Source organism: Oncorhynchus keta, chromosome 7 (genome assembly GCF_023373465.1).
Source record: "Oncorhynchus keta strain PuntledgeMale-10-30-2019 chromosome 7, Oket_V2, whole genome shotgun sequence".
In the NCBI taxonomy this organism is placed as follows: domain Eukaryota; kingdom Metazoa; phylum Chordata; class Actinopteri; order Salmoniformes; family Salmonidae; genus Oncorhynchus; species Oncorhynchus keta.
The window spans coordinates 38,318,326-38,334,762 of NC_068427.1; the positions used below are offsets into that span (position 1 = coordinate 38,318,326).

General features: G+C 44.2%; 1 protein-coding gene across 6 annotated transcripts in view; it reads right to left on the reverse strand.

The window, feature by feature from the left end:
• Positions 1–16,437, reverse strand: part of LOC118386354 (integrin beta-5-like) — a 97,736-nt gene that overhangs the window by 34,223 nt on the left and 47,076 nt on the right. The window contains exon 11 of one of the 6 annotated variants that reach the window (XM_052522789.1): positions 4,609–4,895. The exons of the other annotated variants lie outside the window; for them this stretch is intronic. Coding sequence (XP_052378749.1) covers positions 4,624–4,895 — 272 coding nt within the window. The 3' untranslated portion in view covers positions 4,609–4,623. Of the gene's footprint in view, positions 1–4,608; positions 4,896–16,437 lie in introns of those variants that run through there. 6 annotated transcript variants of the gene reach the window in all.

A 16,437-nucleotide genomic window follows, 5' to 3' on the forward strand; every position in this document is an offset into this window, starting at 1 on the left:
GCGCTCCGGTAACACTTGCCGTTTTACGATTTTATGAATTGTTCAGCAGTCTTATGGCTTGGGGGTAGAAGCTGTTGAGGAGCCTCTTGGTCCAAGACCTGGCGCTCCGGTACCGCTTGCCGTGAGGTAGCAGAGAAAACAGTCTATAACTTGGGTGACTGGAGTCTGACAATTTTATGACATCGCCTATTATATAGGTTTGGATGGCAGGAAGCTTGGCCCCCGTGATATACTGGGCCGTTCGCACTACCCTCTGTAGCGCCTCACGGTCAGATGCTGAGCAGTTGCCAAACCAGGTGGTGATGCAACCGGTCAGGATGCTCTCGATGGCACAGCTGTAGAAATTTGAGGATCTGGGAATTCCTGCCAAATCTTTTCAGTCTCCTGAGGGGGAAAATGTTTCTTCGTGCCCTCTCCACTACATCCCTGTCGATGTTAATGGGGGCCTGTTCGGCCCGCCTTTTCCTGTAATCCACGATCAGCTCCTTTGTCTTGCTCACATTGAGGGAGAGGTTGTTGTCCTGGTACCACACTGCCAGTTCTCTGACCTCCTCCCTATAGGCCATCTCATCGTTGTCAGTGATTAGGCCTACCACTGTTGTGCCGTCAGCAAACTTAGTGATGGTGTTGGAGTCGTGTTTGGCCACACAGTAGTGGGTGAACAGGGAACACAGGAGGGGACTAAGTATACACCCCTGAGGGGCCCCCAGTGTTAAGGATCAGTGTGGCAGACGTGTTGTTGCCTACTCTTACCACCTGGGGGCGGCCCGTCAGGAAGTCCAGGATCCAGTTGCCAAGGGAGATGTTTAGTCCCAGAGTCCTTAGCTTAGTGATGAGCTTCGTGGGCACTATAGTGTTTAACGCTGAGCTGCAGTCAATGATTTGATGTGCGCCATTACCAGCCTTTCAAAGCACTCCATGGCTACCGACGTGAGCGCCATGGGGCGGTAATCATTTAGGCAGATTACCTTCGCTTCCTTGGGCACAAGGACTATGATGGTCTGCTTGAAACATGTAGTTATTACAGACTCAGTCAGGAAGAGGTTGAAAATTCAGTGAAGACACTTGACAGTTGGTCTGCGCATGCTTTGAGTACACGTCCTGGTAATCAGTCTGGCCCAGTGGCTTTGTGAATGTTGACCTATTTAAAGGTTTTGTTCACATCGGCTACCGAGATTGTTATCACAGTCATCCAGAATAGCTGGTGCTCTCGTGCAAGCTTCAGTGTTGCTTGCCTCGAAGCGAGTTCGCTCATCTGGTAGGCCCGCGTCACTGGGCAGCTCACGTCTGGGTTACCCTTTGTAGTCCATAATAGTTTTCGAGCCCTGCCACAACCGACAAGTGTCTGAACCGGTGTAGTAGGATTCAATCTTAATCCTGTATTGACGCTTTGCTTGTTTGATGGTTCGTTTGAGGGCATAACGGGATTTCCTATAAATGTTCGGATTAGTCTCCCGCTCCTTGAAAGCAGCAGCTCTAGTCTTTAGCTCGATGCGGATGTAGCCTGTAATCCATGGCTTCTGGTTGGGATATGCACGTACAGTCACTGTGGGGATGACGTCATCAATGCACTTATTGATGAAGCCGACGACTGAGGTGGTGTATTCCTCAATGCCATTGGATGAATCCCAGAACATATTCGAGTCCTGGAGTGTAGCATCTGCATCATCTGACCACTTCCGTATTGAGCGAGTCACTGGTACTTCCTGCTTTAGTTTTTGCTTGTAAGCAGGAATCGGGAGGATAGAATTATGGTCAGATTTGCCAAATGGAGGGCGGGGGAGAGCTTTGTATGCATCTCTGTGTGTGGAGTAAAGGATTTTCTCCCCCATGACTTGCTGGTATAAATTTGGTATAACTGATTTAAGTTTGCCTGCATTAAAGTCCCTGGCCACTAGAAGAGCAGCTTCTGGGTGAACATTTTCTTCTTTGCTTATGGCCTTATAGAGTTGGTTGAGAGCGGTCTTAGTGCCAGCTTCGTTTTGTGGTGGTAAATAGACGGCTATGAATAGTACAGATGAGAACTCTTGGTAGATAGTGTGGTCTACAGCTTATCATAAGGTACTCTACTTCAGGCAAGCAATACCTCGAGACTTCTTTAATATTAGACATTGCGCACCTGCTGTTCTTGACAAAAAGACACACACCCCCACCCCTCGTCTTACCAGAGGTAGCGTCTCTGTTCTGCCGGTGCATGGAAAATCCTGCTAGCTCTATATTGTCCATATATTCGTTCAGCCATGTCTCGGTGAAACATAAGATGTTACGGTTTTTAATGTCCCGTTGGTAGGATAATCTTAATCATAGGTCATCAATTTTATTTTCCAATGATTGCACGTTAGCCAGAAGAATGGAAGTCAGTGGGAGTTTACTTTGCTCGCCTCCAGATTCTCAGAAGGATGCCTGATCTGCGGCCTCTTTTCTTTTCTTCACTCAAAAGTTGTAGATCTGGGCCTGTTCCAGTGAAAGCAGGATATCCTTCTCGTTGGACTCGTTAACGGAAAAAGTTTATTCCAGTCAGTGGTGAGTAATCACTTTTCTGATGTCCAGAAGTTATTTTTGGTCACAAGAGACGGTAGCAGCAACATTACGCAAAAAACAGACAAAATATCACAATTGCTTGGGAGAATGTAAAACGTCAGCCATGTTCTTCGGCCCAATAAGACAGTCATCACCTTTGTATACAAAACATCCATTAAATTACTCACGTAATTGTCTTTGAGGACAATTTTTTCTATCACTCACGGACTATTTTAACATTTTATATTCATCCAATGTCTGTCATTTTTCTGGATGACATCATGACATCTCCAGTGAGCACTGAGTGCTACTATGCAGGCGTTATGGGCTCTTTAAAACCAGTTCTAGACAACCACGAAACGGCATGTGAACGTGAGTAGATTACATTGAAAACGGCCGTCCAACTTGGACGACGTCTCTAGTTCATATATACTGCAGTGCCCCTACCACGACTTGTGTGTAGCAGCAGGAAATACACTTCCTGAAGTTCCTGCTCTCAGTTGAGCACAGTGGTGTGAGGAACGAGGATAGTCACTAAGGGAGCAAAAATAAACATCTTTGGATGATGTCAAACCTCGGCCCAATGAAGTAGGGCTGATTCATGGAAGGGCTGAGATGAGATGGGGAGAGATTGTGTAGAGGAAGTAGGTAAGTAACATAATATTATCAAGTAAGTCAATAGTAAGTCTGCACTCCAGTAGTAGGGCTGACTATTTGCATTGCCCCCCCCCCTTTGTTTTTACACTTCTGCTACTCGCTGTTTATTATCTATGCATAGTCACTTTACCCCTACCTACCTACAACGGGGCCTTGCTGCGCTCCACAGTGTCACAGACTGGAGACATAGGTGCCTGTTTAAAGACACGCCTCCTTTATGATCCGTTTACTAGATATGGGAAAAGGCCTTGTCATTGATATTATTGGGAGTCTAATGGAGGAGCATTTTGATGTACAGAAAAAAATGTATTCTGAAATGTATTTGTGTGGAGTCTGTGTGTGGAGTCTGAGTCAATCATGCTATTTTGAAATGTTGAAAGACAAAATGTCGTAGCATGCTTTAAACGATCTTCAAAGGGCTAGATACATCCATTATTGCACTGGGCCACTCCCTTTGTATGGGAAGTATTTTCAACATACTGCCTCTAATGAAGGCTTTGACAGCAGAACAATACCGCCATAACCACACAACTTAATTATATGTTTTCAAATTAGATATGCCTCACAGTCACAGAGTATTTAGGTCTCTACAGTACAAAGAGCTGGCTATCCCCATAAAATTAAAAAAAAAAAAAGAATAAAGAACTGGCTTGTGATGAGTAAGCGATTCATTTTGTTATCCAATAGCGAAGTAGAACAAAGGTAAACAGGTCTTCAAACGCAGAATACATTGCGTCTGTGTTCATTTATAAGGACCCTGCTGTGGATACACAAACAATCTGCCTTTCTACAAATCTTGTTTAGAGCAATGGGAGGAGATAGCTTATTTGTACTGTCTGCAGGCTTTGGGGTCCTGGCTGCTCTACACACACACACCATACAGAAGCCATCAAAAGAGAATTTAGATTTACCATGAGGCTGATCTGTAGGGACATTCTCAATTCCCCATTATGACACCACATCGAAACACTGCACTCCCGGAGAGTCAGCACGCTGCCAAAGAGTACCGAGATGGTTTCACGATGAGGGAGAAAAGCCACACAAAAAACAGACTGTAAGCACTGCAAAGTCTCAACAACGTGACAGTGGCTTCTGTAAACATATCAGCCAGCTCTTTTCCACTTCCGTGAAGGAAACTGTACTGTGAGACTTGGCAAGTTCAACTAAAGCTTGCAAGTCAAGACAGGCCTATGCAATCAATCCAATAATTCTTCACAATACATCAATTCCCAAAGGTTTCAGTTGGACAAGATAAAAAACCCAGATAGATAACGAAACTTAGCAAGAAGCGGGTTATAGTGGCATTACTAACATATTTATAGAGTGGAGTCTCTGCTACGGCTCCTCTGCCTTCAGTTTAATTAGAAGTCAAAGACAGAGAGAAATGTTAACATTTTACTAGAAAGTGAGTCTGGTCTGAATAAGGCAAGATACAGTCTGTATAGTCTAACGGCTCCTTCTGAGTAGCCAATTACTAACCCCCCCTGCTACTTGAGCAGGCAGGCAGGCAGCAGTGTAGCAGGCAGGCAGCAGTGTAGCAGGCAGGCAGAAGTGTAGCAGGCAGGCAGCAGTGTAGCAGGCAGGCAGCAGTGTAGCAGGCAGGCAGCAGTGTAGCAGGCAGGCAGCAGTGTCCGAGATTACACAGTCAGAGATAACGCACAGGGAGTACCGTCTCCCTCCCAACGCCTCAAGGTCAGTGCTGCTCATATTTGATGTTGCTACATTGTGAGAGAAAAAAAGCTAACTTGGTGAGAGGGCAGAGGGGGAATGGTAATAAATGACATCCTGTTTTAGCATAGGGAAAATACCAAATGAGATTAACTGTTTTTGGAGTTCAAATCCTCCTTGCTGTGTCCTATGACATGAAGTGGAACATTTTAAACATCACAGAAAAAAGGAAAAAAAAGTACTTATACTCATGCTCTGAGACAGACAGCTGTGGGAGATAAGTAGAATCTGTGGATGGTTTGACTTGGAGACAAAGGAAAACAGACCGGGTTGAGAGGAATGTGTGATGTCCACTGTGTTATGACAGGGCTGTGAGTGGGTGATCCAGCGTGTTGCTGTAGCCTAGTTTAACAGAGAGAGGACTATGGCTGGGCCTGGGAGAAACTAATGCTCTCCGTCAGTGAGAGGGAAGGCAGCAGTGTGAATGTCTGTTACACCAGACTTGAGGCACTGCCAGGACTGTGTGTACTTGTTTATCTATTCTTGTGGGGACCAGAAGTCCCCACATAAATATTAAACAAACAGAAATTTGACCAACTGGGGACATTTTGTTCGTGCCCAGGAGGTCAAATGCTATCTCTAGGGGGTTTATGGTTAAGGTTAGAATTAGTGTTAGAATTACATTAAGAGCTAGGGTTAGGAGCTAGGGTTACTTTTAGGGTTAGGAGCTAGGGCTACTTTTAGGGTTTGGAGCTAGGGCTACTTTTAGGGTTTGGAGCTAGGGCTACTTTTAGGGTTTGGAGCTAGGGCTACTTTTAGGGTTTGGAGCTAGGGCTACTTTTAGGGTTAGGAGCTAGGGCTACTTTTAGGGTTAGGAGCTAGGGCTACTTTTAGGGTTAGGAGCTAGGGCTACTTTTAGGGTTAGGAGCTAGGGCTACTTTTAGGGTTAGGAGCTAGGGCTACTTTTAGGGTTAGGAGCTAGGGCTACTTTTAGGGTTTGGAGCTAGGGCTACTTTTAGGGTTTGGAGCTAGGGCTACTTTTAGGGTTTGGAGCTAGGGCTACTTTTAGGGTTTGGAGCTAGGGCTACTATTAGGGTTTGGAGCTAGGGCTACTTTTAGGGTTTGGAGCTAGGGCTACTTTTAGGGTTTGGAGCTGGGGTTAGGAACTAGGGCTACTTTTAGGGTTAGGAGCTAGGGTTAGGAGCTAGGGCTAGTTGTAGGGTTTGGAGCTAGGGTTAGGAACTAGGGCTACTTTTAGGGTTAGGAGCTAGGGTTTGGAGCTAGGGTTAGGAACTAGGGCTACTTTTAGGGTTAGGAGCTAGGGTTAGGAGCTAGGGTTTGGAGCTAGGGCTACTTTTAGGGTTAGGAGCTAGGGTTTGGAGCTAGGGCTACTCTTAGGGTTAGGAGCTAGGGTTTGGAGCTAGGGCTACTTTTAGGGTTAGGAGCTAGGGTTTGGAGCTAGGGTTAGGAACTAGGGCTACTTTTAGGGTTTGGAGCTAGGGTTAGGAGCTAGGGCTACTTTTAGGGTTTGGAGCTAGGGTTTGGAGCTAGGGTTAGGAGCTAGGGCTACTTTTAGGGTTTGGAGCTAGGGTTTGGAGCTAGGGTTTGGAGCTAGGGTTAGGAGCTAGGGTTAGGAGCTAGGGTTACATTTAGGGTTAGGAGCTAGGGTTAGGAACTAGGGCTACTTTTAGGGTTAGCAGCTAGGGTTAGGAACTAGGGCTACTTTTAGGGTTAGGAGCTAGGGTTTGGAGCTAGGGCTACTTTTAGGGTTAGGAGCTAGGGTTTGGAGCTAGGGCTACTTTTAGGGTTAGGAGCTAGGGTTTGGAGCTAGGGCTACTCTTAGGGTTAGGAGCTAGGGTTTGGAGCTAGGGCTACTTTTAGGGTTAGGAGCTAGGGTTTGGAGCTAGGGTTAGGAACTAGGGCTACTTTTAGGGTTAGGAGCTAGGGATAGTTTTAGGGTTAGGTTTTTGGGTTAGGGAAAATAGGATTTTGATTGGGACTGAATTGTGTGTCCCCACAAGGTTAGCTGTACAAGACTGTGTGTGTGTGTGTGTGTCTGAGATAGTTAGCCAGGTGTTGCCAACAGCACAACATCTGCTCTACTGTCAGCATCCATTTCCACAACAGCGCAACTCTTCTACAACAGCACAACATAGTGCAATGCTTCTACAACAGCGCAACACTTCTTCAACTGCGCAACATAGGGCAATGCATCTTCAACAGCTCACTGCCTGAAACCAGAAGAGGCAGAAGAGGCACTGCCAAGGTCGACCGATGATCCTCATAGAAACACACACAGGCTCAAATGTAAACAATGTCTGAAATATCCCTAATCAAGGGCCCAGGAAGGAGCTATAGCGGGACATAACTACCAAGGACATTGGCAGAGTACTGTGGTGGTGGATAGGGACTGTTCCCTACCACACAGTTGGCTCAATTCACCTGTTTTATATAGCCTAGCGACCTTCCAAATTGCTCACATATGCTGCAGACTGAGCTACAATGTATTTCAATCTACTCTGACTCGGGCTGCTGTACAGTATGATGTATTTGACTCTGCTCCGACGTTTGTTCAGTACATTTTTTAAAAACATTTCAGTCATTTAGCATAGGCTCTTATCCAGAGCAATTTGGGTTAAATGCCTTGCTCAAGGGCACCGACAGATGTTTCCCCTTGTCAGCTCGGAGAACCAGAGACTTTTCAGTTAGCGGCACAACGCTCTTAACCGCAAGACTACCTGCTACACCAGTACAATGAGTTATTGGACTTCCAGAGATAAATTAAGACTGGCCCATCTGCGTCCTTCTTCTCTCTCTCTCAGAGGATAACACTAACACAGTTCTCAACAGAAAAATGTGTGTTAAGCAAGTATGCAGGACATGACAAGCTGCCTCTTGTATGCTGAGCCAAGCTTTGGTGCTCATCGGCAAAAACTTAGTCACTAGATTTCTGTAATATGTGTGAAATATTTATGAATTTAAATGAGGGATATCATGTATCACTGTCACTTCTCTGGAGTTCAGATCATGCAGGATCATACACCTGTATGCTAGGGGGTTGCAGGATCATACGGTCTATAATAATAATAATAATAATAATAATATATGCCATTTAGCTGACGCTTTTATCCAAAGCGACTTACAGTCATGTGTGCATACATTCTACGTATGGGTGGTCCCGGGAATCGAACCCACTACCCTGGCGTTACAAGCTCCATGCTCTACCAACTGAGCCACAGAAGGACCACATACAGGTCTACCTGTATGCTAGGGGGTTGCAGGATCATACGGTCTACCTGTATGCTAGGGGGTTGCAGGATCATACGGTCTACCTGTATGCTAGAGGGTTACAGGATCATACAGTCTACCTGTATGCTAGAGGGTTACAGGATCATACGGTCTACCTGTATGCTAGAGGGTTACAGGATCATATGGTCTACCTGTATGCTAGAGGGTTACAGGATCATACAGTCTACCTGTATGCTAGGGGGTTACAGGATCATACAGCCTACCTGTATGCTAGGGGGTTACAGGATCATACAATCTACCTGTATGCTAGAGGGTTACAGGATCATACAGTCTACCTGTATGCTAGAGGGTTACAGGATCATACAGCCTACCTGTATGCTAGAGGGTTACAGGATCATACGGTCTACCTGTATGCTAGAGGGTTACAGGATCATACAGTCTACCTGTATGCTAGAGGGTTACAGGATCATACAGTCTACCTGTATGCTAGAGGGTTACAGGATCATACAGTCTACCTGTATGCTAGAGGGTTACAGGATCATACAGCCTACCTGTATGCTAGAGGGTTACAGGATCATACAGTCTACCTGTATGCTAGAGGGTTACAGGATCATACAGTCTACCTGTATGCTAGAGGGTTGCAGGATCATACAGTCTACCTGTATGCTAGAGGGTTGCAGGATCATACAGTCTACCTGTATGCTAGAGGGTTGCAGGATCATACAGTCTACCTGTATGCTAGAGGGTTACAGGATCATACAGTCTACCTGTATGCTAGAGGGTTACAGGATCATACAGTCTACCTGTATGCTAGAGGGTTACAGGATCATACAGTCTACCTGTATGCTAGAGGGTTACAGGATCATACAGTCTACCTGTATGCTAGATGGTTACAGGATCATACAGTCTACCTGTATGCTAGAGGGTTACAGGATCATACAGTCTACCTGTATGCTAGAGGGTTACAGGATCATACAGTCTACCTGTATGCTAGAGGGTTACAGGATCATACAGTCTACCTGTATGCTAGAGGGTTACAGGATCATACAGCCTACCTGTATGCTAGAGGGTTACAGGATCATACAGTCTACCTGTATGCTAGAGGGTTACAGGATTGGATGGAAAGCAGGATCTGTCTGTAGCCCTCTTTTCCCTTTCTTCTTCCTTTTTCTTCCTACAAATATTGTAATTAATTTGCCAAATGATGTCACATCTTCATCCCATAATTATTGAAGGCAGTGTGATGTTACAACAATCCTTTAGACATATAGCCAGTACCACCACTGAGGTATATAATTATAACCAAGGGTTAAAACCGATACAGGGAACAGAACCGGAAAATAACGAAATTTGAGGAACAGAACCAAAACCGAAATGTTCTGGCAAAGATGTGTCTGTAGCACATTGCTAAACTTCATTTTATATGGATAATATTAACGTAGCTTAATGCTGAGGCAAATGCTGATGACTGGTCATTGGTCAACAGTCAAGCCACGCAAATGTTTTGCTCTGAAGCACAGATTGTTTGATTGTTTTACCCATTTACCAATAGATACCCTTCTTTACGAGGCATTGGAAAACCTTCCTGGTCTTTGTGGTTGAATATGTGTTTGAAAATCACTACTCAATGGAGGGACTTTACAGATAATCGTGTGGGCTGCAGAGATAAGGAGATGAGGTAGTCATTTAAAAATCGTGCTAAACACTATTATTGCGCACAGAGCAAATGCAACTTAAGTGGCTTGTTATGCACATTTTTACTCCTGAACTTATTTTCGACTTGCCTAACAAAGGAGTTCTTGAGGTTCAAATCTTGAGGCTCCAAGTCATGTGACTCGAGTCCACACCTCTGGACTACTCCTTCTATTTCTATGGAACACATGCAGTCAGCGAAGAAGAGGAGAGAATGTGCGTACATTTAGCTTTTATTTTTATAATAATGTAAAACAAATATGCTATTCAAAATGGTTATTACGAAGACCGCGGTCATTTGACTGGCCAATTACTGTCATCCAAAATTCCATGACAGTCACAACCCTACCTGGAACAATTGGTTGACTGCATTTGACCTAACAGAAAAGCATGGAACTGTGAACCTAACAGCGTAGAGGAGGAACTGCTTGAGTCACAGGGGGTGGGGATTGGTGTGTGAGGGAAGCAGCTGCAAGAACAAGAAAAACTATTAGAAACTATAAAAGCTGAGATGCCTTTCACAATATTGCATGCGATATAAATATCTTGCGATATGAATATTGCATATTGTCAATATCGTGATTTCGATGTGAATTTAACTAATTGTGCAGTTCCAACACCTCACTCCCAATATGAACCCCTATCTACCGAAACACAGAAGGATCATGAATGGGCAGGTAAAACGCATCAAACACAAATAAGAGGAAGCTATATACTGGGTCAGTGCCAATGCCACATGTACAATGTGCAGGGATACTGGAGTATTTTAATTACATATGTATAAGCGGGGATTAGGAGAAAGTGACTGGTATCTGGATAAATAATAGAAACTGAAAGCAGGCTTTACTTCCAATTCCTCTATTTACTTCTTTCTCTAGAACCCTGACCTGAGGGCATGTAGATTTGAGGATCTGGGGGTCTGTGGATCTGAGGATCTGAGAGTCTGTGGATCTGAGAGTCTGTGGATCTGAGAGTCTGTGGATCACGAGAGTCTGTGGGTCTGATAGTCTGTGGTGCCATAGAACTCCAAGAGCACCATTTACAAAGGTGTGGTTTTTCATCTCTTCCAAGCAATAGAGTTTTATTTAAGAGTCCAGATCCATGGGTTGAACCTGTGACGACTTATGAGGGCTGAGGCACCACCCAGAATACTGCCACGTCATTTTCAAAACATGCGTTGGGCCCGCAAAGTGATAAGCAAACACTGTAAACTCTTCCCACCGGAGGTTTGGAGAGAACGTAAAGTTACTGACTTTGTTCAGATGCAAATGTTTTGTGAATCTAGTGTTAAGTGACCTGTTATACTGTATTACAAATGACAGTTTAGTGACATGCCATAGAAGACATGTTACGTGTGTACGGGAGGCGAAGTCAGGTGCAGGAGAGCAGCGTGTGGTTAACAGGCGCACTTTTTATTCCGGTCCAAAGGAAAGCACATAAGAACATAAACGTGCCCAAAACACGGAACATAAACCAAAAGTATGCAGTGTGATTAGGGAATGAAAACCAGGTGTGTATGGAACAAGACAAAACAAATGGAGATATGAAAAATGGAGCGGCAATGGCTAGAAAGCTGGTGACGTTGACCGCCGAACGCCGCCCGAACAAGGAGAGGAGCCGACTTCGGTGGAAGTCGTGACAAGATAATTCCTCCCGTGAAATAACGTTGTCTAAGAAAGGGCTGAAATCATAATTTGAAGTCCACCACAAGCAACTAGAATAATCACACAAATCCCTCAGATGACATATATACAGTGTACAAAACACTGGGAACACCTGTTCTTTCCATGACAGACTGACCAGGTGAATCCAGGTGAAATCTATGATCCCTTATTGATGTCACTTCTTAAATCAACTTTAGTGTAGATGAAGGGGAGGAGACAGGCTAAATAAGAATGGTTAAGCCTTGAGACAGCTGATACATTGATTGTATATGTGCCATTCAGAGGGTGAATGGACAAGAAAAAATATGAGTGACTTTGAACGGGGTATGGTAGTAGGTGCCAGGCGCACCGGTTTGAGTGTGTCAAGAACTGCAACACTGCTGGGTTTTTAACACTCAACAGTTTCCCATGTGTATCAAGAATGGTCCACCACACAAAGGCCGTCCAGCCAACTTAACACAACTGTGGGAAGCATTGGAGTCAACATCGGCCAGCATCCCTGTTGTGTCTTGTAGAGTCCAGCCCAGACAAATTGGGGCTGTTATGAAGGCAAAGGGGAGTGCTACTCAATAATAGGAAGGTGTTCCTAATGTTTTGTACACTCAGTGTACACACTTATTAAAAGTTATTGGCAACCTGCCCAGAGCTCTATCTAACAAATAATGTACAGTAGGAATAGCCGATATCATGATAATAACAATGCCCTTTGATAGCCAAGGTAATCACACTGCATACAAGTATCTACAAAGAGGTAGTCATGACAACCATTTGTAGTAAAATTACATATATCCAGAGAAAAGGAGGAGTGTGATGGTTTGGATTGATATAAATACACTATTCTGCTTCCTGTCTGTCCTATAACTACACTATTCTGCTTCCGGTCTGTTCTATAACTACACTATTCTGCTTCCGGTCTGTCCTATAACTACACTATTCTGCTTCCGGTCTGTTCTATAACTACACTATTCTGCTTCCGGTCTGTCCTATAACTACACTATTCTGCTTCCGGTCTGTCCTATAACTACACTATTCTGCTTCCGGTCTGTCCTATAACTACACTATTCTACTTCCGGTCTGTTCTATAACTACACTATTCTGCTTCCGGTCTGTTCTATAACTACACTATTCTGCTTCCGGTCAGTTCTATAACTACACTATTCTGCTTCCGGTCTGTTCTATAACTACACTATTCTGCTTCCGGTCTGTCCTATAACTACACTATTCTGCTTCCGGTCTGTCCTATAACTACACTATTCTGCTTCCGGTCTGTCCTATAACTACACTATTCTGCTTCCGGTCTGTCCTATAACTACACTATTCTGCTTCCGGTCTGTCCTATAACTACACTATTCTGCTTCCGGTCTGTTCTATAACTACACTATTCTGCTTCCGGTCTGTCCTATAACTACACTATTCTGCTTCCGGTCTGTCCTATAACTACACTATTCTGCTTCCGGTCTGTCCTATAACTACACTATTCTGCTTCCGGTCTGTCCTATAACTACACTATTCTGCTTCCGGTCTGTCCTATAACTACACTATTCTGCTTCCGGTCTGTCCTATAACTACACTATTCTGCTTCCGGTCTGTCCTATAACTACACTATTCTGCTTCCGGTCTGTCCTATAACTACACTATTCTGCTTCCGGTCTGTCCTATAACTACACTATTCTGCTTCCGGTCTGTCCTATAACTACACTATTCTGCTTCCGGTCTGTTCTATAACTACACTATTCTGCTTCCTGTCTGTTCTATAACTACACTATTCTGCTTCCGGTCTGTCCTATAACTACACTATTCTGTTTCCTGCCTGTCCAAAAACCACTATTCTGCTTTCTGTCTGCCCAAGGGGCAGTAACCTCAGATCCTTGCCGTGACGTGGAAGTAGCCTACATGCCCTGTGGGCCACAGTGTTTGATGTGTACAGTGTGGGCCTGCAGCAGCAGCGGTTAACCCTGTCACGCCCTGACCTTAGAGATCCTTGTGATTCTCTATGTTTGGTTAGGTCAGGGCGTGATTTGGGTGGGCATTCTATGTTCTCTATTTCTTTGTTTTTGGCCGAGTGTGGTTCCCAATCAGAGGCAGCTGTCTATCGTTGTCTATCGTTGTCTCTGATTGGGGATCATACTTAGGTAGCCCTTTTCCCCACTTTCAGTTGTGGATCTTATTTTCTGTTTAGTGTCTGTGCCTGACGGAACTGTTCGATTTTGTTTTTTGTCGTTGTTATTTTGTTTTTAAATCAATAAAAATACTATGTACGCCTACCACGCTGCACCCTGGACTCTTTGTCCCAACGAGAGCCGTAACAACCTCTACCTACTAAAGCAGGACAATGGACTAAAGAGACGCTCTGAGAAGAGATCTGGCCCCGTTTCCTGTGTCACATTTCACTGCATATTTCGGAGAGACTCTAAGCAGCACATGAGTCTTGGGGTGTGTCCGGGCACTGGTCAAAAGTAGTGCACTACATAGGGAATACAGTGTCATTTTGGATGCAAGTCTTGGAGTACCACTCATCAAATACACCCAGATGGTGCAGAGAGAGAGAGAGCTGTAGGTTTCCAGCAGCAACACCTGCAGTGCTTTTGGGGTTCTTTATTACATGACTGGCACAGGGGGTTGAGAGGGAGATCCTTGTATTTGAAGTATTTCTAAGAGGCAAGACCAGCCCCAAACACAGCAGGGAGTAGAGTGGCTTCTATTGTGTCTATACTTAAAGGAGAGAGTGGAGAAACAACAATCCTGAGGGAGTATGGGTCTTTATCCTGGTCAGGTTCAGTCAGATTTGAGGGGGGTTGTGAGGGTACAAGGGAGTTTCAGGGGCCTAGCAAGGGAGAGGGGACGGAGACACTGGGTAAGGGACAAAATGATCAAACACACACATACGTACAGCAATATGTTAAGCACGTTTGTGCTCACAGCTCTTTGCTGAGCTCTGTAGTTTACATGCTGTCAAGCATTAACCCAGAACAGATTGCCTACTAATTGCTGTGTGTTCAATTTACAACAAATAAAGCACTAATTGACTCCACTGCTGTGCCAAAATGTTTAATGAACTTCTGCGTCAGCCTTGTAGAACCTCAGATCTTGCTCAAACTATGTTCCTACTACTACTACAGAAAGAGTAGGTGCTACAGGTGGTATTACCAGGAGTTACAAATAATGATGGTGATTGGGACATTGTGAGTACTGGTATTAGCTTTGTTCCAGTTAGGCCTGTTCTTTTTGGACTACCACACTAATCCCACTGTATATTTCTGCCCCTGAACAGGCAGTGAATCCACTGTTCCTAGGCCATCATTGAAAATAAGAATTTGTTCTTAACTGACTTGCCTAGTTAAATAAAGGTTAAATAAAAATATATTGCTGAAGGCTTTTCATACAGATTAGATTAGACAGCATTACTGCAACCTGACAATACATATGAACACTTTCGGTGAATGTGCCGGATTTATCCAGCCAACTAATTTAACAGTAGTCCCTCGGCAGGTAGATAAAACCCAAAGTGCTACCCCTCTGCCTATGGGTTATTGGATCTATACTGTACCTCTTATGCCTCTGGCACTACCCCAAATATGGTGCTTAGCATGTCTGTAGTCTTTGTAATAGAGCTTGGGACTATAAGGTTCTTTTTTTTTTTATTTAACTAGGCAGGTTCTATCTGCATTTTTGCTGAAATAGCCTTGTTCAGTTCAATGTTCTCTACTTTTTATAGTACTCTAAATACCCAAATTCATGTTGTTAAGTTCAAAACAATACAGCATACAAATTGTTGACACCATTCAAAACAATGAGGATTCAGAACTTTAAAGCAAATTATTTACTTTAGTTTATTTAGTAAATAGTTTCTTAAAACGGCATTGTTGGTTAAGGGCTTGTAAGTCAGCATTTCACGGTAATACCTGTTGTACTCGGCGCATGAGACCAATACAATTTGATCTCAGAATCCTGTTTTTGCAGATAGTTCCTTAGAACAAAGCTCTGGAAGTGTCTGGCTGAGGAGGAGAATAGGAGAAGCTGTAGGATAAAGGGTGTCTCATTTTGACACATCAAGCAATAAAACCAAAGTGCTTGTGTGTGCTAAATGTTTTGCAAACATTGGACTAGTTACAAGCTAGGATAACTATTTTTTCAAATAGGCTAACCATGTCAGAGAGGGATTGGAAGTTGGCCAGATGCTCTCATTTCAATAAGGCACAGTCACGGTCGTGCCAGGCAGAGAGTCACACACACTCGCGCACGCACACACTAACAGACAAATAAACACATGTTCCCATTTACTGTTTGTCCTCCATCTCCAGCCAGCTTCTACAAGAATCTGAGGCTGCAGATTTATGGAGAGAAAGGGTTTGCGGTCTGGAAAGTCTGGAAACGAAGCCAAGCTATTCCTGGCATTTGGTGCTATTGAGCAGTTAGATTGTTACTGAGAACCTGCTGTAGATGTGACAGAGCAGAAGACTACAACGTCTAGGTTTACTGAGAACCTGCTGTAGATGTGACAGAGCAGAAGACTACAACGTCTAGGTTTACTGAGAACCTGCTGTAGATGTGACAGAGCAGAAGACTACAACGTCTAGGTTTACTGAGAACCTGCTGTAGATGTGACAGAGCAGAAGACTACAACGTCTAGGTTTACTGAGAACCTGCTGTAGATGTGACAGAGCAGAAGACTACAACGTCTAGGTTTACTGAGAACCTGCTGTAGATGTGACAGAGCAGAAGACTACAACGTCTAGGTTTACTGAGAACCTGCTGTAGATGTGACAGAGCAGAAGACTACAACGTCTAGGTTTACTGAGAACCTGCTGTAGATGTGACAGAGCAGAAGACTACAACGTCTAGGTTTACTGAGAACCTGCTGTAGATGTGACAGAGCAGAAGACTACAACGTCTAGGTTTACTGAGACAGGCCTGGTCAAAAGCAGCCGATGGTTTTCACACAGACTTAGCTGATCCATGCATGCACAGAAAGAAGAAAAGAAAGTTT